Here is a 23,632-nt window from a genome sequence, read left to right on the forward strand (position 1 = left end):
TCCTAATCCTGCTAGTCATTTTGTAGTTATCTGCCCTTATCAAACAGGCGATTGGGCAATAGATTATAACCAGAACAAATACATCCTTTGACATCAAAAAAACACAACTTAAAATACATGCCCTCATGATTACTATTGTACATGATGAACATGTATCTCAGCTATTTGGTCTTCTGTCATCATTGTAAAATTCTGAGATAGCCTAGCATTTTTTAAAGTCAGTTATTTTGGTGATCTCTTTATAAATAATCTTAACTAAACTTCTTTTAATTTCAATCTTGTCACTTCCAGAGATTATTAATGTGTATAACTTATGCTGGGGCTAGTCCAAATAGATGTATGTAGATTAATTTTTTAGAATTCATTCAAGTCTTAACATACGTCATCTGTCTTATTAACACATCTTTCCCTTCTTCTAAGAATTTTTTCTGTGACTTTTTGGAAATTATATTTTTTCTTCACTACCATTTCAACTAGTACTTCTTTTTTTCAATTTGGTCAAACTAAGTAAGAATTGACACATAAAAAACTCAGTTTAATATAAAACAATCCTTGGATTTAAAATGGAAATTATAAGGTTGTTAAGATTTTTTCCTGAATGCTCTATTCAAAATACTTTTTAAAATAATATTCTAGAGCAGTGGTTTTAAAACTTCTTGACTGTGATCCACTCTTGCTTTGGTGCTCTCTCTGGCTCATAACCTGTGATGCACACTGGTGTTTTTAGTTATTTTCTATTCTAGTCCAGTTCAGTGATTTCACTTGGGGATTGGGGGTGGGGAATGCTGATTGCACCTCACTAAACAGATTTCATCATCCATTAATGGGTTGTAAGTTGCAGTTTAGCAAAGTCTTAGAGTAGATTTTTATATAAGTTAATTTTTTAAAATGCCGAACATTGTAAAATAGCAAATCAAAATTATTTGTAATTTTTCTTCCAAGTAATTACTGTTGACATTTCAAAAATATTAAAGAAAAAATAAGAGTGATAAAAATAAATAAAGATAATAAGAATTCAAAAAATATAGAAAGATTTAAAATGAAAAAAATTGTAAACTTCTAGCTTCCTCAACCTAATCCTCCTGCACAAAAGTAACTACTATAGATGACTTCTTCTGGCCTTACTAATGCTTTTTATGCATATACCAGCACATGTATATCTTTTGAAAATACCAAGGGATGCTATATTTTCCTTTCCTTCTTTATCACTTAATATCATATTAATATTTCCAAGCCAGAAATTCAGATTTATCTTATTCTTACTGTGTTCTTTTTAATAGCTACATAATACTATACTGTAGGGATGGACCTTAATTTATTCAACCAATTTCTGTTGACTTAGATGCATTTAGATACTATTAAGCTTTTAAAAAATTCCCTAGTCTGATAGATTAAAAATAGATCTCCATTGCATTTTTAAATTAAGTGAGATAAGCATATTGACTATTTAACTTTGTATCTACTTTTGTGAAATGTCTGTTTGAATTCTGTACCCACTGTTGAAGGGTTTTTCTTTTTTTCTTAATGATTTTTCATAAGCTCTTTAAATCAAGCAAATTAGTCCCCTAATGGCTTACAATTTGGTGATGTTTTCCAAGTTTGTTGTTAGCCTTTGTTTAGAATATGTTTTCTGTACAAGATAGTTTTATAGTCAGATTAATCCACATTTTCCCTGTGGATTTTATTTAAAAGGAGCTTTCCCTAAAGTGGATATTTAAGTTTATTGAAGAGAGTGATCAGAACTTACGTTGGAGAATAATGTTTCAAAGAGGACAGTTTAGTAATTTTGACATTTTGTATGTTCATTGTAAGCAGCCTTGAGTAGACATCAAATTTCAAAGCTCCAAAATCATTCCAAGAAAACTTACTTTAATATTAATTTGTCCTTTTTGCATATGTGCTCTGCTAAACACAAAATTACTGAAAATGATAATATTGTGAACTATTTTAACTATTATGATATAGTGATTTCTAGTTTTTTCCTAATCATTGTTTAACATATTTTCATGAAAACCACATATGTCAGTCACATTGTGGCTCTTTTAAAAAATTAAAGTTACACTCAAAGGAAATAGAATTTATTGATTAAATCTAGTAGACCTTTAATATAAAAGAAATAATTTATTTTATTGTGGAAACTCATCCCCCTCAGTGTTTTCTCATAATACATATAAAGATTTCTTAGCAGAGTAGGAAGGAAGTAGTTTTTCCATTGAATGGAAACAATGTAGGGGACATTTCCTGAATTATATTTTGGTCAGATCATTTAGTAGCTTTCCTTATTACTGTTGTTAAAATTCCTGTGAGATCTTCAGGAACTATAAATGGTTAATTTATTTGAGCCTTGACTTCACTGCATTTATCTTCTCTAGAAGCACAGTGATATGAATGAAATATGTTGAATTATTGGTAGTGGTAATTTAGCCATTAATACTTCATCAAACCCTTACCTATAAATTGTGTTAGTACATTTTCTTGAAAGATCTGGGGTAGGTTGACTGTTGATAATGCCTGTCATTGTGAGAAGTAGAATATCTAACATGCATTATTATATAAGTTCCTTCAGAAAAGCAAAAGTCCTTCCTTCTCCCTACACATCCTCAGTCAGCACCATCTAGGACCTGGGGGTGGGAGGGGAAGAGATGAATGTCAGGGCTACTTGGTTGCCTGGTTTTATTAAAGAAAGTGGAAACTGTACATTTTTAGAAATGTAAGTTATAAAAATATGAGTTAGAGGTAATACCAGATGACTTGAGAGTACACTGAGCTAAACATAAGGTTTATCTAGGATAAAACTTGATAAAGCTACTTACTTTATTTTGCTGAATTAATTAATTGCCAATTTCAAGTTATTTTTTAGGCTTATGAAATTTTTTGAACATTCTTACCTAATTTTGTTAGAAAGTTTCTTGTTGATAAAAAAAATGGCGTTTTGAAAACAGTAGTCTCTCAGTGTGGAATAAATGTCATGTAACCATTGTGTTGGAAGTCAATTCTTGTACTATTGCTTTCATTTTCTTATTCAACAGAATTTGTTGAGTGCCTTCTTTGTGCTCAGGTCCTATGGTGTAAGTGGCTTTATAAATATTCATCTGAAAAGAAGAGAGCTGAGCTCTGTTATATGTCATAGAAGTCTGCCATGGCAAATTTAGAATATAGAGGGATTTCATTTGACACTTGCTCCTAGAAGATGAGTAGTAAAGGAGTTCTTAGATTCAGTGTATTCATGGCATGATGAGAATATCTGTTAGTACACTCTGCTTGCTGGTTGAATCTCGGTCATTCTCAGTTCTCTCTTTCTAGCAAGCATACATTAGGAGTACCTTCTCTGATTTTCCAGACTAGGTCATGACTGCATATATGTCTAGTCTGTATTTTTCTTAATAGCCTCATCATAATTATAGTTTTAAAATTTGATTAATCTCTTAATCTGCTTGTCTCTGTTAAGCCATTAACTCCCTGAGGCTTCCTGTGCCTGAAATTTGCTGGGCACTTAAATATTTATTAATGAATTGTGACTTTTAAAAGTCATTGCTACCTGCTGGGTATCTTCCAACATATTTTTGCTTCATCTCCATGTCCCAGGGCAAGGTTTTATGGAAGATGATAGGTAATGGGCAGAAATCTGTGCAGTGGAGACCTTGGGAACCCATTCGTGATTGTATAGGGAGTATTCTGAGGGTGAAGGCCGCAGCGTATGTCAGTTATGACAACCCCTTTATTAGGGCAAAACTCACTGTTCCTAACCTGGATCTTACCTACCTGCCTCATCTTTGGTTAAAATCTTTACAATTCAGTTTTATCTTGAATCTCAGGTTCTCACCCTGTCAATAAATTATTTATAAGAAAAATAGATTTAGCCTTTGGCATGTATGCGTGCGTGCTAAGTCGCTTCAGTTCTGTCCCACTCTTTGAGACCCTATGGACCGCAGCCCACCCAGTTCCTCAATCCATGGGATTCTCTAGGCAAGAATACTGGAGTAGGTTGCCATTTCCTCCTCCAGCCTTTGCTGTAGATAGTCTTAAATGTTTTATTTGCAGGTTTAACTTTTGAAGCCATTTAAAATTTTAGGGTGGTAGAGTTAACATTAGTAGACTTCTTATTTGAGGAAGATATTTTTTTTTCAGTGCATGGGATGTAGTAGGTGATATGCATGTCAGTGCATGAGGAGATAGGTGACAGGTCCTCACTCAGTTAATTCAGCCAACATTGTTGAATACCTGCCCTGTGTCTGGCTTGTTGACAGGGGAAATGTAGAGATGGCAGATAGTTCCTACATACTAGAACCATACCAATTCGATCAAACCAGTCAATCCTAAAGAAAATCAACCCTGAATATTCATTGGAAGGACTGATGCTGAAGCTCCACTACTTTGGCCACCTGATGCAAAGAGCTGACTCGTTGGAAAAGACCCTGATGCTGGGAAAGATTGAAGGAAGGAGGAGAAGGGGACAACAGAGGATGAGATGGTTGGATGGCATCAGCAACTCAATGGACATGAGTGATCAAGTTCTGGGAGATGGTGAAGGACAGGGAAGCCTGGCATGCTGCAGTCCATGGGGTTGCAAAGATTCAGATACAACTGAGCAACTGAACAACAGCAAAGAACCATGTAGTCTTTTGGGGGGATCAATAATTAAACTATGTCCTAATTTAATTAATGTCATGTTCAGAGAAACACAGTTTGGAAGGAACACAGGAGAGGTAACCACTGAAACTAGGAGTTTTCAGGGAAGGCTTTTTAGAGGCAGTGACAAACCAGCCCTTTCTCAAATACAAGTAGGGGTTAATCAGGCAAAGAGGATAGGAAAGATCTGTCCAGGCAGAGACAAGAGCACATGTGTAAATACCAGTTATGGATTTATTTTGATTATCAAGGTGAGAATTCCTGAGTGATATTTAAAAGATGGCATATACAGCACTTGAACACTGATTGATTTTAAGGTTTTGCTTGCCTTGGTGATTGGGACATACTGGTGTAATTCCAATAGTGGACCCACTAAGAGGTGGAGGTGAGCAAGTGATGTTCAGTTTTGGATCTGTGGTTTTTGAGGTACAGTGGGATTTCCATATGCATGTATGAATGCACAGTTGGAAACTAATGTGAGTTTAATGGTGAGATGAGAGGTAAAGATTGAGATTTGGGATTCTCCATAGGAGTCGTGGCTAAACCTCAGACACATGGGTTAAGATATCAAAAGAGACTGCAGAATAGAAGAGAAGGAAAAGAAGAGGACTAGAGACAGAGGAGAATAAGAAAATTCTTTTTTCCTTTTTTAAGGCAGGATCTAAATAAGGAGTTTTAAGTTAATTTTTTCTCCTCATTATATTTCAAGGAGAAAAAAAGAATAAATGAGGAAGTACACATTTGTTCATATTTATTGAAACCCTAAGACATTAAAAATACACCTAAAGTCAAAGATAAATTTAGTTTTGATAATTGTGAAGGTAGGGAACATTTTCGGCAAGGATCATTGAAGCAAGAAAAGATTTTCAGATAACCCCTCAGTGAAACAATGCTCTTGAGAATTCCAGATAATTGAGATTTTACTTTATAAACTCTTTATTTTGAATTGCATCTGGTTTTTTTAATGTTTAAAGTTCATATATTTAGAATGCTATTGATTTATAAGAAGTGTATTCTGTTTTCTCATGGAATACATTGCATAAAAGATTAAACACTCTTTTAAAAGAACGTATATGTGATCATAGTCACAGAATGTAAACTTCTTATTTTCTACAGCCCTCACTTGGTTTCAAGTCTCTTTCTCAGACCAAGTACTTGATTGAAGTCAGAGAAAAGGAAACTAGATTGTTGCAAAGGGTAAAGTAAAATGACCTTCTTATAACTATACTGTTATTACAGAATCTACTGAAGGAGTCTCAGGCACTTTGGGAAGGAGATGCAATGGCAGGAGGTGTGATGGCATTCCCCATCGCAGCATCTCTCTTGCAGACAAGTATCTCTGACTGCCTGAAGTGCTTAGCCTTTCTCACTTATGTACAATAATAACAACTATTGCTTACCATGAACTTGTTGCATGCCATGCATGGTACATGTATGATCTCATTTAGTCCTCATAACATCCTTGCCAGGAGTGGTTGGTGTAAGAGTAACAACTGTCATTTGCCAGATATTTAATATTTTCCAAGCATTGTGTTACATAGTTAATGTACATTCATTTAATCCTTACAGAAACTGTATGTTTGTCAGTAGCTGTTTTTATTCCTCCATGAGGCTCAGAGGGGTTGAGCAACTTGCTTTATGTCATACAGCTATGGTCAGGGCTCAGACTCAGGTCTCTGAATTCTAAAATCTGTACTCTTTGCATTATATCTGCTATCTCACTGTTAACTTTTGTGGGGTGCTGATGGGGAACATTGACCTCCTAGAAGCTTATGATGAGTACCTAAGCAGTGTCACTAGAGTAAAAGAAAGCAAAAAATTTAGGGCCACCCTGAACCAGGGCTGGTGTACTCTTTTCTAGACCCCTCTTCAGAGTGTGAGTGCCACCTGCTGGAAGGTTGTAATGTTTCTGTGTGCTTGTGGAGTCCTGAGAAGGTTGCCACAGGTGTGAAAGTGTCAGGTTTCAAAACGCTAATTCTTAAATTTCAGTTTAGGAATGCTAGGGCATTTTGAAGTTAGGTGAATCTCCTATTTGCCATAAAGTTTCTTTCCTCTTTTATCTTCTTCTTCTTCTGTTTTTTTTGCAGAGAGGGAAGGGTTACACATTTTAAAAAAAGATACACTCAATGAATGCTTTCTAAAATAAAGTTTTCTAAAAATAAAGATCAATGGTCAAATGAATCATGCTGTTACTTATAACAGATCAAATAAGAATAAAAAATTGGAGTTACTTTGAGATAAGTGAGTTATTGAAGTATAAGAGGACCCTTTCCATTTAGATAACCTGAAAAAGGAATCTGGAAGCCCTGGGGGCATCAGAGACTTAGAGAAAAGAAAGTACAGATGAAAGAGGAAGAAAGATGTGTGGATAAAAATACAAATGGATTCTATAATTGTTAGTCTAGCACAAGGCTCCCCAAATGGAGTGAGGATTCTAAATAGTGCTTTAGAGAAAAAAATTTAGGATTATAGCTTTAGATTGTTTAGGACAGTGAAAAGTAGACACTTTCTAGTCACTTAGATGCCCTGGAAGAGGGATCAGATAAAGTCTTGGCTTGCCCACTGCACGTTCTTCATTAGGCTCCTTTGGGATCATGTTAGTGCTCTGTGTCTGGCACAGGAGATGTTATCACTTAGTGTGGGATTTTCACAGGAAAATCATGCTATACTAAACTGCTCTTTATGTGATTAAAGCATATTTATAGTTGTATGATGTCATGTTGAACAAATATTTGTGTGACAAGAGATTAAAGTTCATTGGTAAAATCTGATATTGCCAAGAATTTGGGGAAGTACAAGTACAAGCATCTCCTTTCTTTTATCCCTTCTCAGATCAACTGTATAAGAAGCTTAGCTTGCATGATAGTATCTTATCTTAGCAGGTAGAATTCTGGAGAGAAGGAGGGGTGTGTGTGTGTGTGTGTGTGTGTGTGTGTGTGTGTGTGTGTGTGTGTGTGTGTGTGTGTGTGTGTGTGTGTGTGTGTGTGTGTGTGTGTGTGTGTGTGTGTGTGTGTGTGTGTGTGTGTGTGTGTGTGTGTGTGTGTGTGTGTGTGTGTGTGTGTGTGTGTGTGTGTGTGTGTGTGTGCGCGCGCGCGCGCGCGCGCGCATGTGTGTAAAATATAAAGGTAGTGCTCATTATAGAAAACTTGTAAAGTAGAAAAATAGGAAGAAAGAAATCACACATTATTCACTATCCAGAGATGATTATATTAATGTTGTGGTATACTTCCTCTTTTATAAATGTATTTTATATTTTGCATATTTTATTTTTTTTATAGAAAAACATACAAATTTTTTTTGATGTTAAGCTTTGTGTGACACAAGGGCCTTCCTAGAAGTGAAAATGCCAAGAAATGTGTAGGCCTGAGACCTGATATGCCATTTTTAACAAAGAGCAATTAATTGTAGAGACTTGACAAGACAAAGGAAAGGGCTTTGGACTTTGAGGGGCTGCACAGTGTGGGAAGGTAAATATACAGGGAAACCAATGGCAGATAAGGGCTGTCTTAGCATAGTTTGTTTGTGCTGGTCCAATGCAGTGCCGACTTTCTGTCTTTTTCATGGTCATAAAACTTCCTTGGGAGAGGGGATTTATGGCAGTCCTCAGTTGTTAGTGTCTACTTTTAGTCAGATAAGGGAACCTCCAGGAAGGCTTCTTTCTCCATCTGTTGAACCACAGATGCCTACACTGCAGACTCATTCTTATGCCAAAGTGTCACATTTTGGGCTGGCATGTTCTAATCCCTTTCACCTTCCCTCAGAATAAAAGATGAAATTTAGGTCTGATGAAGGCAAAGAAATGGGAAATTTTGTTCCAGCTTGCCTGGTTGGGGGTGGGGGGTGCATACTGTTTCCCTTTCTTGATTTTTTTTTTTTTTATTGAAGTATATTTGACCTACAGCACTATCTTTGTTCCAGGTGCACACCATGGTAATTTGATATTTCTGTACGTTGCAAAATGATCACCCCATAGCCTTTTTATATCACATCACAGTATTATAGCATAAGTCCTTTTTCATGTATTTTAAAACTTTTGACATATATATTTGAGACTGTGATATATGGATATACCATAATTTACTTATCAGTTTTCTTAGTATTGGCCATTTGTGTTGTTTACTGTTTTTGTTTGTTTGTTTCTTCAGTAAATAGAGACAGAGAATGCACTTGTCTGGCATTTGTAGCATATTTATTTTTTGCTAGCCTTGAAAGTAGTCACTGATTTGATCAACCTGTTTCAGTTCCTCAAGCGTCTCCCTTTGTTCCCTGTCCTTTGTATCATTTTCTTCAGGATTTTGTAGCATTTATTGCATTCACAGCCCTTTTAAGGAATACCCTCATAGTACCCCTTTGCTTTTCCAGTTCTATGTCAGGTTAAATATCTCACCCTGAGCCATTAAAAGCTATGTTTCTGTTCTTTACATCAAGCCAGCACCCTTATACTTTTGCTAAGAGTGGGTGCTAGTTGAGAGAACAATTCCTTTTTAAGCCTGAAGTAAATGTAGCTTGTGGAAAGTTTGAGTGCCTAGAAGAACTATGTTAGACATAGTCTAGTCAACTTATTAAAAAGACAAAATCATTCAAAATGCCTTTTGAAAAGATAGCAATGTTTTATAATATTCCAAGCTACTTACTGGCTGATTTTTGTAAGAATCAGGTAAATTCAGTAGATTTAATTCTTTTAACAAATATTTATTGAGTACTTACTGTGTGCTCATGACCATATTAAGCACTAGGAATATAAAACCAGCAGAAACTTTGCCTTCTTGGAGCTTGTATGTTGATGGAGAGAGACAGACAATAAATAATATAAAATAAATAAACAATACCTAGGTCCACTATTCCTTAAATGAAGCCTTGGGAACAGATGTATTTTCAATAGTTTTTTTTTTTTTTTAATTTTAGAAAGATAATATGGTGTATATATTATCTAATACCCAGGGGGAATTCTGATGCACCAATCAAATCTAGTAGTTTCTCTTTCATATTTAAAGTATGAGCATTCACACTCAGTTAGATCCATAAAGACTATAGCAGCTTCATGTTACTGCCAATGAGCTACTTCTGTAAAATGAGTATTAAAGGATAATTTTCAAAATAGATAAAATTATGACTGTGATCCAGATATAAAATGAGCACATTTTAAAGATTTTATTTAGCTTACTAAATGAAGGAACCTAGTAGATAATATAACCCGTTCAAAGAAGAATCTATGGGCTTCCCAGGTAGGGCTAGTGGTAAAGAACCTGCCTGCCAGTGCAGGAGACATAAGAGATACGTGTTCAATCCCTGGGTTGGAAAGATCCCCTGGAGGAGGAAATGGCAACCCACTCCAGTATTCTTGCCTGGAGAATCCCATGGACGGAGGAGCCTAGCGGGTTATAGTCTATAGAATCTCAAAGCCTCAGACATAACTGAAGTGACTGAGCACACAAAGAAGAGTCTATAGGACAGATGCATTTGTAGATCAGGAATATTAAAACGATGTCTAATTTAAGGTAACTTTAGCATCTTCCAAAATGGGAGAGTGAATGTAGATAAGCAAGAATTACTCTGCATTATCATCAGTTATCTATAATGTACAGAGTTGTACAATAGCTTCCATAGCATCAGAATCAGACAACCTGAAAGAATGTACCTCTGACAATGCATTTTTTCCATTGAAGTGTAAATTTCTTTTTCCTACCAGAGTTACTAGAAAACTTTTGGTTTTCTAAGCTCTCTAGAATTATACATAAGGGATATAGAGCTATATACTATGTTCAATAGTGATAATACTTTGCAGAAAAATAAAGAAGCAGAGGGGTGGTTATAATTTTAAATAGAAGGACCAGAAAAGATCTGAGGAGGATACTGAGGATTGAGAATTTTTGCCTGAGTAACTGGAATGATGGAATTGCTGTTAACTGAGGCTGGGGAAGAGCAGTTGGGGTAGAGGGCAGGGGAGGTGGAGATGACAACCTCAGTGTGACTTTCAGATGTTCAAGTAGAGATGTTGAGGCATTTTAGGTATATATACATAGCTGGACTTCAGGGAGTATGCGTTGAACTAGAAATAAACTTTTGGGAGTTAATGTGTATAGGTGACATTTAAAACCTCCAAACTGGATGAATTCACTTAGAAAAGCTCCTACATGCCATACCTTGTGCTAGTTCCTGTAGAGATAAATTTAAAATTGTCTTTGCCCTCAAGGAGCTTATGGTCTACTAGGGGAGGCAGATGTAAACTTAAAACAGTATAAAAGTATATCAGTACAACTATATATCAAGTACACATGATTTGGAAAAGTCATATCTGAGTCATCCTAAACTCCATCACCCTCAAAGTCGCTTGTTCAGTGGCCCAGCCATCAGACATGCACAGAAGAAAGTCACAGCATGGTACCTTTTATATCAGCTGGCTTCTCCAGTAACCCACTGCACCCAGCATGTCTCTAGTACTGGAGAACCTCACTGGTGACACTTCTGCATGGCCTACAAGCCTCCTCATTATTTGGCCTTTGCCTTTTTGCTTGCTTTAATTCCTCAGTTCTGTCCCTAGTGACAGAGATAATCAGTTTTGTTTTTTTTTTTTATTGCTGTATAGCTGACATACAATATTATATAGGTTACCAGTGTACAGTATAGTGATTCACAATTTTAAAAGGTTATACTCCACTTATAGTCATTATAAAATTTTGGCTGCATCCTCTGTGTTGTACAACACATCCTTGTAGCTTATTTTGCACCTAATTGTGCCTCTTAATCCTGTATCACTATATTGACCGCCTCCCCCCCACATTGGTTACCACTAGTTTGTTCTCTTTATCTGTGAGTCTGCTTCTTTTTATGTTCACTAGTTTGTTGTATTTTTTAGATTTCACATATAAGTGATGCACACAGTATTTGTCTTTCTCTGACTTATTTCACTTAGCATAATACCCTCCAAGTCCATCCACGTTGCTGCAAATGGCAAAATTTCCTTTTTTTTTTTTTATGCTTGTAGTCTGTATTTTGAAACACCATTCTGATTGTAGAGTGAAAAATGAATTAGGAGAGGAAATAAAACAAACATAGTTTGCTATTTCTTAGTCTCAGCTTGCCTTCACATTGATATTTAGTGATTTATAAAGACCTGTAGGGTTGGAATTCTCTGCTGGTACAGTGGTTAGGACTGCACGCTTTCATTGCAGGGGTTATGAGTTCAATCCCCAGTCAGGGAACTAAGATCCCAAATACCATGTCACATGCCCCCTGCCAAAAAAAAAAAAAAAAGACCGGAAGGGTAGAAAAAGTATAAGAGGTATGCAGAAATTGCAAGTGTATATTGCCATACAGTGCAATTTTGGGGATTAGGGGAAATTTTCTAGTAAATGCATGGTGTTGCAGACTTTACCCTCTTCCCTCCTATATTTCATAGAAAAGGTAACCTGAATGACAATTGCTCAAAAAATATATATATATAAAATTACTATAGGATCAAGCAACTCTACTTTTTGAGTATATTAAAAAGATTGAAAGCAAGGACTCAAACAGATGTTTATACATCAGTCTTCAAGGCAGTGTTATTCATAATAACCAAAGGTGAAATCAACCCAAATGTCCATAGGATGATGGGAGGGTGAATGAATAAGAAAATGTGGTATATGTATACAATGAAATATTATTAATATGTACCCTTAAAAAGAAAGGGAATTCTTTCCTACGTGGATACATCCATACCGCATGGATGAATCTTGAAGACACGTGAAGTGAAAGAAGCCAGACACAAAAGAACAAGTATTGAACAGTTGCATTTATATGAAGTACTTGGCATTGTCAAATTTCTAGAGACAGAAAGTAGAATGGGAGGACATGGGAATGGGAGATATTGTATAATGGGACAGAGTTCCAGTTTGTGATGATGAAAAGGTTCTGGAGAAAGGATAGAGTGGTGGTTCTTGAACACAGTGTACTTAATGCCACTGAACTACACACTTAAAAATAGTTAAAATGGTAAATTTTATGTTATGTATATTTTACCACAAAAAAGTGACCTGGAAATACCTTGGAGTTGTAAGAAAGAACCAGAAAGTTTCCTACAAACTAATACTGTGCTGATACTGAAAGATTTACAAGAAAGTAAAAAATAAGTGCTATCTTTTGTGTAAATATTCATACTTGCTTTTATTTGCATAGATAGTTGGAAGACTAACCCAGGCAACTAAAAAAATTTACTTCTAGGAGGGAGGACAGCCTGTAGTCACTAGGGGAAGGAGTGGTAATGAGGCATATCAATGTATTTCTTTTAATGTACATTTGATTTTTGAACTGTGTAGTTGTATTACCTATTCGAAATAATGTTTAAACATGGAACTTAAGGTGGATTCACTGTAGGGAGATCAGTAATTTGTAGTCACAGAAACCCATAATTTTTTAGAGGTGTTGATTAAATACTGCTACATGTGACATGCCCTCTCCCAGACAAGTGGAGTCCAGGGTTCAGGGGTCTGTGCCAGTGTTTGGTGTTTCGGGAGCTTGGTTTAGGTGCAGAAGTGAGTTTTACCTTTCCTTCCCCTGCAGGCAGGAAAGAGGACATATTCTGGGTAGACATTTAATAAAGTCAAACTCTCTAATTTAATATTTTTCTCTGCCTCGTTGATCTGTTTGTATGTCTATCTTCCCTTCTACATTGTGGGAACAGAGGACAAGGACTTTAGCTGAACTGGAAAAAGCATGGACTTTGGAATCAGGCAGAACTATTTAAATTCAAACCTCTTCTCTTTCTAATGTTTGACTTTGGTCAAGTTATTTTTTTACACTGAACCCGAGCTGTGTGCATCATAGGGTTGTTGGAAGGATTAAGTGAGAGAAAAAACAGGTACATACAGTCACCTTGCACATAGAAATTATTTAGTAGGAGCTTTGTCCCCTCTTCCTTTCTGTATTTTCCACGGAGCTTTACATTTAAAAGGCATTTGAAGTATTTAACAAACTGAGTGTGTTTATACCTATTAAGTCTGAACCCTGGTTAAGGACGGTGTGAGGTGGGCATATTTAGAAGACTTCCACCTTGAATAGCTAATGTTATTGTTGCTAAATATTTTATCAAGCCAACTGCCTGATATGGGCCAAGAACTGAGTTTTCACTTGCTGATATGGTCTGTCTTTCCTTCTTATTATCAGAGTCCAGCTTGAAGCTTCTGCTCTGTGAAAGGCCTAGTCTTTTCTCTGTTTATAGGACCTCTTTTCTATACCAGTTTTATCAGTGGGTTTGAGGGTCATTCTCTTATGCTCACTACTCTTCTGAAGAACCTGTCTCATGTCTAGGCATGGGTAAGTTAGTTAGGGATTGTTAAATATCTTTCCCCCTTTTGTCAAATTGAGCACATACTATGCTGAAGTGGATATAAACAGTATTCCTGCTCCCCTAGAAGCCTTTCCTCTAGTTTTAAAAAAAAATTACACACATGCCAAAATACACTTCATTATTTAGCAATATGGTATTACTTTTGTTTACTATTTTACATCTTACCATGTAAAAGGATCCCATTTTCCAAACATACATATACAGAGAAAGGATTGGAAAGAGATGTACCAAGTTGTTGACCGAGCTTATCTCTAAGTTATGGTATTTGGGTGGTGGTGTTGCCTTTTTTTTTTTTTTTAATGCTAGTTATCTGGATTGTCTAAATTTTCAAAAATTTCATTTTGAAGTTATGGGAAGTGCATTATTCTCTTTGCTAACAGAATGTGACCCTTCTCTTCCTCTTGCCTTCAGCTTTTGCGAGAATTGAAGCACCCTAACGTGATCGCCCTGCAGAAGGTGTTCCTTTCTCACAGTGACAGGAAGGTGTGGCTGCTGTTTGATTATGCAGAACATGATTTATGGGTAAGTCTAAACTCACTTTATCTTTAGGATAATAATTTTATGTAGGTATGAAGAATAAATGTATGTGCTCCATACTGCTAATGCACAGAAAGGAAAACTTGCTCTGTTGACCATAGTTCAAAATAAATATACTAAAGGTAAATTTTGATTTAAAAGAATTAGAGCAATAAACATTAACATCCTGTTTTATAGTATTTGTCACATTCAGAAATTTCACTTCCTAAAATGTTCCTGAGTGGGAGATTGTAGTTTTAGGTAATTAATGGCAGTTTCCTAATATGTTCCAGGGAAATTATTTTCTTTTGCACTGCACACAGTAGTTCATATTTAACACTTATCTGCTTGTGAGTAGTTTTCCTCTCTAAGTGAAGGTCCCTCTCTTGCAGCATTTTGCCATTTAAAATTCACTCCACCAAACAAATATGTACAGGTCTGCAAGTATTAGGGATTTTTTTAAACAATATATAAAAGAAGCCAAAAATTCTAATTTCACATGTTTAAAGTTAGGAATCAAGTCATTTAAACATTTTACCCCAGGAGCTGCCAAAAGTAAAAAACAAATTCAAACTTGACAGTAAGTTCAAACTTCGGATAATTAAATTTTTATTCAATAGAGTGTGGTTTGTCATTTATATAAATTATGACTCTTTTCAAGAATAACTTTAACAGACTAATAGGCCTTGAAAGAAATTTCCTTATAGCAGATATTGACAAGAACCTCTTCTGTCACAGGTATCTAGTACCCATGTTGGCATGTTTTGGGCAAATGTTGGATGGAGATGGAGGTGGATGTTGGAGTTCAGGGGCAGGTGGAATTTCTTCCCCTTCCACAATATAACATGTGTACATAAAAATTTGGATATGATGAGCCAGTTACATTTATTTCAATGTGATTGAATTCCCCATTTTTCTCTTCCTGTTTATGTCTAGTGATTTGCTATTTACTATTGACTACTAAGACTATATCCTAATTTCATTATGTGGCAAAAGAAGGTGGAACTTTCCAGTAATTCTGATATACATGCAGTCAGTAATGTCACCCAAATGCACTAAGTACTAACTTTATTTTATAGAACAGTAAAGATTTACAGAGTTTTTTTCCCTTTTCTTTCTGTCAGTAGAGAATACAATTAATGCTATTTTAAGGCAGGTTTTAAATTATAGACCCTTTTTTACTTCTTGGTTTTACTTAATACAAATCTTAATGGTTTCAGTAAGTCATCATAACAACCACATTAATAATGTCACATTCACCCTCAATATAGATTCTGTTTTGGTTTGAGCTTATTATTTAAATTATTTTTCTTTGTGTCATTGTTGGCCTTTAATAAGTAATCTTGAAATGTACAGAACTTATTGCAGCCTTTATTGTGTTTTGTTGACACAGGCAAAGACTATGTTACTCTAATATATATTTTCTAATTTTTAGCATATTATTAAGTTTCACCGTGCATCGAAAGCAAATAAAAAGCCCATGCAGTTGCCAAGATCTATGGTTAAATCATTACTTTACCAGATTCTTGATGGGATCCATTACCTCCATGCAAATTGGGTGCTTCACAGAGATCTGGTAAGTATGTTTCTTTTAAATTGATCAATATGTTTTTTTCTCTCCTTATAAAAATAACTTTTCTTCTTGGTACATTTACGATGAACATTAATTATAAAAAAATTTGAAAATGCATGTAAGCAAAAAGAAGGAAATAAAAATCACCCATAAGCCTATGATCAAAAGATTACTATTATTAAGTATGTTCTTTCCTTGCATTTACACACAACTGTAAAATGTCAATGTGGTTTTCAACAAATGACCTGCATAATCTTAATGGGATGGCTGTATGTAAAACAAATACCTTTTAATCCATTTTGTTTTTCATAATTTTGCTTACTGTTAGTAAAAATGTTAATAATTAAAAACCGAGTTCTCATTGTTTTCAAAGCTAAACTGAAATAATGACATTGCATCCAGTAAGTAGAATTAAGTAAATGAATAAATCTAACGGGGGAAATATACTTATTAGGCATATTAACCACAATTCAAATATTTGATTTTACTTTTTTACTCAGCACACATATAACAAAAATTTATGAATATCAAATTATATGTTACACATCTTTTCATTGTTATCATTTTAGTTTATGTTGATGAAATTCTTTTGTTTGTTCTTAAGAAATACGGGTGCTGAATAGCTGTAATACCTGTGAGTTTATAATTGGAAGTTTTATTTTGCTTAGGCTTTTGGAGATTCTAGGGATATAGTAGGGATAAATCTAGGTCAACTCAGTTCTTTTAATTGAGGGTAAGTATTTATTATAGAAAGGAATGCTACCTTGTCAATTAGGCCTAGTCTTCCAACTTGAGCATCTCCTGATATGGCATTTAAGTTAAATTGGGGCCAAATGACAGCACAGAGCTGCATTTACCATTTCAACAGAAGTATTTCACCTCATAATTTTAAACTGAGGTTCTCACTGCCTTCCACCTATCTGCTTTACTGTTACCTGTGAATCAGCATGTATGAAAATAATTCTTGGGTACATGAAGTTATAGGTCAAACCCTCCTTCATAAATGGTTTTAGATTTTAATTTGCTATGTAATATAGCCTATGTGAGTTATATTTTTAAGGTCATATTCATGTTTGAATCATTTATCAGAATCCTTTACTGAAGATTAATCTCAACTCTTTTTTCATAAAATTTTATATTTGTTTTAAATAGGATAGTTTGACACATTTTATTTGTGATGTCACTGCCTGCATACCCAGTAGTACTAAAACCTGATATAGCCAGGACTCAGTTTTCTCCCACCCAAACTTACTGCTGCCTTAATGTCCTCTATCTTGGTAATGGGGACTTCCCTGGTGACTCAGCTGGTAAAGAATCTGCCTGCAGTGCAGGAGATCCGGGTTCGATCCCTGGATTGGGAAGATCCCCTGGAGAAGGAAATGGCTACGCACTCCAGTCTTCTTGCCTGGAGAATTTCATAGACAGAGGAGCCTAGTGGGCTACAGTCCATGGGGTTGCAGAGTCGGACACACTGAGCAACTAATACAATAGACATCCTGGTGATGGCACAATCCTCCTTCTAGCCTAGAAACTTCTTTTACCACTTGCAGACCCTTGTACTCCACATCTGGAACTTGTCTAGTCCTGTCAGTTTCACCACTAAAATCTATCTTCCATTCATCTATTTCTACTCCTAGTGCCTCATTCCTAGTTCAGGGCTTTACTATCCTTTTCTTGTAGGATGGTGCTAGCCTCTTGTCTCCTTGTCAACCATCCCTTTCCCTTCAGTCCAGTGTAGACCTTCAAAATAATTACTCAGTCCCTGCTCAGGAACTCTGAAATAGTTCCTCACTGCTTAGAGACTAAAGCTCTAGTTCCTTTTTTGGCTTCTGAGGTCTTGTCAGGTGTACCTCCAGCTGCCTTTAAAATTTTTCTCCTACCTCCCTATAATCTCTCACTTACACTATACTATTGAACTACTGATTATTCCTTAGATCCTCCTGAGATTTCCTGCCTCAGTGGCATTTATTTCTCTTGTGTTAAAACACTTTACCCTGTCTCTACGTATTCAGATATTACCTGTTTTCAGAACCTGCACAAATGTTAACCTTTTCCTCATATCCATCCCTACTTGGAAATAATCTCTCCTCCTTATTGGTTGCTGTTGTACTTCATCTTTGCTCCTCTTCTGGCATTTGTCTGTTAGCACTATAGTCATTTATAGAGATGTCTGGAAGATGTTCTAGGCCATAAAGTTGTTGAGAGAGTGGGGTCAGTGGCTCACTTTGGTATACTACTGCTCTGGTATACAATAGATACTGAGTAAATATTTCCTTATATTGATTATTACAGCATGTTTTTGAATCAGGTAACATTTGTATTCAGCACACTTCCCAACTAAATTTTTTTTATTTCCTTGTATTAATATGTGCAAAGCATGGACTAGTGAGGACAGCACAAACGTGACTGTGTCAAGACCTTCTTAGGAATTTAGTTTGAGAGAAGAAATATAACATGTACACAAACAATTATGCTACAAGACAGATGAGAGAGAATGTGATCATGGCAATGTGAGAAGTACAGACTAAATACTACTCAGGGTTAGAAGGGGTTCTGAGTGGGGGGATAAGGGAAAGTGTCAGAGAGGTGCCATGTAGAATTTAAAGAGAGATTTGAGAGATGAGGGTAACCTAACAGAGTGTTGGATGTGACATTTCTGTGGGGAGAAAGCACTTGAATTAATCTCAGAAACAGTGTGTAGTTCTGTCAGGCTCAAAAATGGATAAGCTGAATTAGGGTAGTATGAAGTCAGACTTGGAAGATATGAGTTGAAGCCTGATTGAGGAAGGCCTTAAATATCAGGCTAGGGAGTTTGTTTGTTTTTAAGTATTGAAAGTTTGTGAGCAACAGAATTAAGGTTTTTTTTTTTCCTGATGAGATTATTTTTCCCTATTAAAGAAGTCACCACTGATTATTATTACCTCATACATAGCATGGACTATACACACACACACACACACACACACACACACACACACATATACATGCAATATATATATAATATATATATGATATATTATTGAATTATAGTTGATTTACAATGTTGTGTTAATTTCTGCTGTACAACAAAGTGATTCAGCTACACACACACACATTCTGTTTTAAAATATTCTTTTCCTTTATGGTTTATCATAGGATATTGAATATATCCCCTGTGCTATACTTGTTGTTTATCCGTTTTACATAGAATAGCTTCCATCTGCTAACCCCAGCCTCCCATTCCATCCTTCCCCCAACCCTCTTCCCCTTGGCAACCACAAGTCTGTTCTGTATGTCTGTGAAACTGTTTTTGTTTCATAGTTAGGTTCATTTGTTTCACATTATAGATTCTACATACAAGGGATATAATGCCATGTTGGTCTTTCTCTTTCTGACAGTTTCACTTAGTATGATAGTCTCTAGTTGCATCCATGTTGCTGCAGATGGCGTTGTTTTTTCCTCTTTTATGTCTGAGTGGTACTCCATTGTATATGTGTACCACATCTTATTTATCTGTTCATCTTGTCAGTGGACTTTTAGGCTGTTTCCATGTCTTGGCTGTTGTGAATAGTGCTGCTGTGAACATAGGGGTGCATATCTCTTTTTGAATTACAGTTTTATCTGAATCTATATCCAGGAATATATCCAGACAAAACTATAATTTCCAGGAATTGTATTGCTGGGTCATATGGTAACACTATTTTCAGTTTTTAAGGAATCTCTATACTGTTTTCCATAGTAACTGCACCAACTTACATTCCCACCAACAGTGTAGGAGGATTCCCTTTTCTCTGCATCTTCTTCATCATTTGTTATTTGTAGACTTTTTAATGATGGCCATTCTGACTGGTATGAGATGGTACCTCACTGTAATTTTGATTTGCATTTCTCTAATAATTACTGATGTGAAGCCTCTTTTCATATGCCATTGTGCCATTATTGGCCATCTGTATTAGCATGGACACAATATTAAAGACGTGTTCTGGATGTGGTTCTGACCTAGTATAACATTTGTTTATATTTTACCTGTACAGTCCCCTAAGTGCCTCTGCTCCTTAAATAAGTAACTCTAATAAGATTTAAAGCTTTAAACCAGTAAGAATATAGTTTTTGATAGCCTCCTTAGTTCTTTCACTGATCATGAGGCCTGCTATCTGGACATATTGTCATACTGTCATGGTTTTGCCAAAATATTTTCCAGGATAGATTTAAAACCATATGTTTACTTTATAGATACATTCTGCAGTAGATATAGAAATACAGAAATATGAATATGGTTAAAAGGAGTATGATGGAGACTTTTGAAAAACTGTTGTCTTTTTTTTTTTTTGAAAAACTGTTTTCTGTATAAGCTTAAGAGTAGAGTTGCCGAGGTGCAGTTTTAGTCAATGAGGAGGTTTTTTAAATGCTTCATTTCCTATTACTATAGGAAATCTGGGTTTACACTGCTAGTCACAACTGTTTCAGAGTACATACCATCTCTAAATTTTAATTTCATGTGAGAAACCTAGGAAATTCATACAATTAAAAGTGTTAGAGTAAATATAAAATTGCAGTGTAATAGTATATCTCAACAAATTAAAAAAGTAAATAACAACCAGTGTTTTGGACTTCACACATAGAAGCACATCATCAATGAGTTTGATGTTTTTCATTGTGATTGATTGCATATCTGGAAAAATAATTATGTCATTTGGACCCTAGAATGTAATACAGAAATAGAGAATTTAAATAAAGTCATCAAAAATGTTACTTACATTGAGAAATTGTTTTAAAAGGAAAGGAGAAAAGGAGCTAAATATATTCAACTTAGTGAAGAGACAGTAAAATAGAGACATAACTCTATAAATATTTGGAAGTTGTAAACACCAAGGGAGGAAAGATGTATTTTAATTTTACAGCAGGATATAGCCAAGAGTAAGAAGATGAACTATAGGATGACTCATTTTTATGACATTACTATTCTGGTAGGCTGGAAGAATGCCAGGATATAGTTTTATCTCTTTTTCAAAATTATGAACTTGTTGAGAGCAAGAATCAGATCTCACTAATTTTTGTATTCCTAGTGTTGGCATAATGTTTGTACTCATAAGTTACTTGAATTGAATTTTAGCAAAGCATCTGGCAGTTGCACATTATTCTTTAGCAAAGGTAGAGAAATGTGGGCCAAATGATAGTATTGTTAAGTGGATGTATGGCTCCTTTGTTACAGAATCTTGCTACTGGATCAGTGGCATAAACTGAACTATAAGTTAAATTCTTTTTTTTCCCTTCATATCTCTGTGTTTAGCAGATGATAAATGCTAGGTCTTTATTGAATGAAGGATTTGAATGAATGCTCTAGGGTTCTGACCCTAGCTCTGTCTTTTAAAAAATATTCTGACAGTTCAATTGCAAAATTCTAACTTGAGTTTTATATGGTAATTATTGTTCACAATAGTGGGCTAATAGTGGGTCATTTGAAGTTCACAGGCTCAAATAGCTAGTATATGGTCTATAAACATGGTATGTGCAAGTTTTTGTGAGACCCAGTTGGAGAAAATAATTTTATATCCCGTAATCTTTTGAGTTTTATTATTAACTAACATCTACTGGACAGTTTTGGATTGGTATAAAGTTACTTCTGTTTCAGACATAGAAAGTGAAAGTATTATTCTCTCAGTCATGTCCGACTCTTTGTGAGCCGTGGACTGAAGCCCACCAGGCTTCTCTGTCGGTTAAATTCTCCAGGGAAGAACACTGGAGTGGGTTGCCATTCCTTTCTCCAGGGGATCTTCCTGACCCAGGGATCGAACCTGGGTCTCCTGCATTGTAGGCAGCTTCTTTACCATCTGAACTACCAGTAGGCTCAGTTATAGCCCTAAAGACTTATTTATTCTATTAGAGTTTAATGATGATGATAATAATAGTAATAATAAAACTCGCCAATACTTAGTCAGATATAATTCAGTTGACTAAAAAAATGAGGCACTAGACATTCTAGCTGCAGAGAAATGTATAAAATATGACTCTGGATAATTTTGTCATATTAACTGACAAAACTACATAATTTTGGTTTGATGATACTTATTTTTCTTCTGTATAACACCCTGCTTGTTCAGGCAGAATTCTTACTGGATTTTCAACAGCATTGTATATTTTTTATGACATGTTGGCAGTGTATATTTTAAGTGTGTATTAGTAACAAATTGGCCTCAAATGTAGTATCTTCAAACAACATTTATTATCTCACAGATTCTATAGGTCAGGGAGCTTGGTGTGGCTTACCTGGATTCTCAGTTTCAAAGTCTCTTTGAAAGGTTACAGTCAAGTCTTAATAGTTCACTCGTGGTTTTTTGCAGGATTTGTTTCCTCACAGACTGATGGGTGGTGGAGGCCTTCCTTTGTTCCTTGTCACTTGGGCCTCTCCATAGCACATCTAAAACATGGCAGTTTTCTTTCCCATGAGGGTGAAAGAATGTGTTAGCAAGATGAAAGTCACAGTTTTCTTTAAGTTAATCGTGAAAGTGACAGCTCATTACTTTTGCTATATTCCGTTCATTACAAGTCACTAGGCATAGCCCATGTTGGGCTTCCCTGGTGGCTTGGTAGTAAAGAACCCACCTGCCAATGCAGGAGACGCGGGTTCAATCCCTGGGTCTGGAAGATTCCCTGGAGGAGGAAATGACTACCTACTCCGGTATTCTTACCTGGGAAATCCCATGGACAGAGGAGTCTGACGGGCTACAGTCTGTGGGGTTGCAAAAGAGTCGGACATGACTTGGCAGCTGAGGACACAGGCATAGCCTATATTCAACAGGAATAGCTACATAAGAGTGTATGTACTGGGGTGGGGATGATTGGAAACTATGTCTGAAGCTGCCTACCGTAGGTCTGAGAGGCTTTTAAATGATGTTTGGATCCTGTTATTGTCCTTTTTATTTATTTAAAATACAGTAAAGAAAATGCAAGAAGTCCCCTCCTTTCATATACAGCCTCTTCCATGTATAAAAGCTGCTTGTGTAGTAAGAATTTCAGGATAGTTCTAGTTCTAAAGAGTAACGAAACATTATAATGTACCAATTATTCCTTCTCTTTTACATTCTTCAGTGATTTACTCCCAGAATTTGGTATATGTTCCTTCCTTTTCCTCTCCTCACCTCTCCCGTCACTCCTTCCCACCCTGCTATTTAGATCACAAGTTTAATCCACGTAAACCTAGAGGGTGTGTTCAATTGAGATCTAGGATTTTTCACTTTGAACATACTAAGAGGTTCTTTCTTTGTTATGCAGCCTGAGGCATATTCTTATCACTAATATTAGTACTTATTATTATGTTTGTTTTTCTTTTTCACTCATTTATATAAAGCAATAGCAAAAATGCAAGGGAAAATTTAAATGATGACAAAAACATTGTTTTCCAAGGTTGCTAATGCTGTTGAGTTCTACCAACTAGCTGACAAGCAGTAAAAGGACAGCATGAAATATAGTCCTTTAGCCAAGAAGAGCATTTGAAGACCCTTCAGGAACATCATTACAGGAAAGTGCTGTATATGAAATCAAAGATGGGTCTTTGTTTTCTGCTCAACTGGAAAAAAAGTGCTGTGCTGTTCTTCTTTGTGAAAGTT

The 23,632-nt window shown here is 35.7% G+C and overlaps 1 protein-coding gene across 13 annotated transcripts in view; it reads left to right on the forward strand.

Annotated features, from left to right (window-relative positions):
* Positions 1-23,632, forward strand: part of CDK19 (cyclin dependent kinase 19) — a 226,365-nt gene that overhangs the window by 157,211 nt on the left and 45,522 nt on the right. For all 13 annotated transcript variants that reach the window (XR_014065637.1, XR_014065639.1, XR_014065634.1 and 10 more), the window contains 2 exons: positions 14,369-14,479; positions 15,909-16,049. Coding sequence is in view for 7 of the 13 variants with exons in the window: in XM_081530590.1 (XP_081386716.1) it covers positions 14,369-14,479; positions 15,909-16,049 (252 nt within the window). In the remaining 6 variants the exon portion in view is untranslated. The remainder of the gene's footprint in view (positions 1-14,368; positions 14,480-15,908; positions 16,050-23,632) is intronic.

Source organism: Giraffa tippelskirchi, chromosome 9, assembly GCF_054371585.1.
Source record: "Giraffa tippelskirchi isolate mGirTip1 chromosome 9, T2T-mGirTip1v1.2.pri, whole genome shotgun sequence".
NCBI lineage: Eukaryota > Metazoa > Chordata > Mammalia > Artiodactyla > Giraffidae > Giraffa > Giraffa tippelskirchi.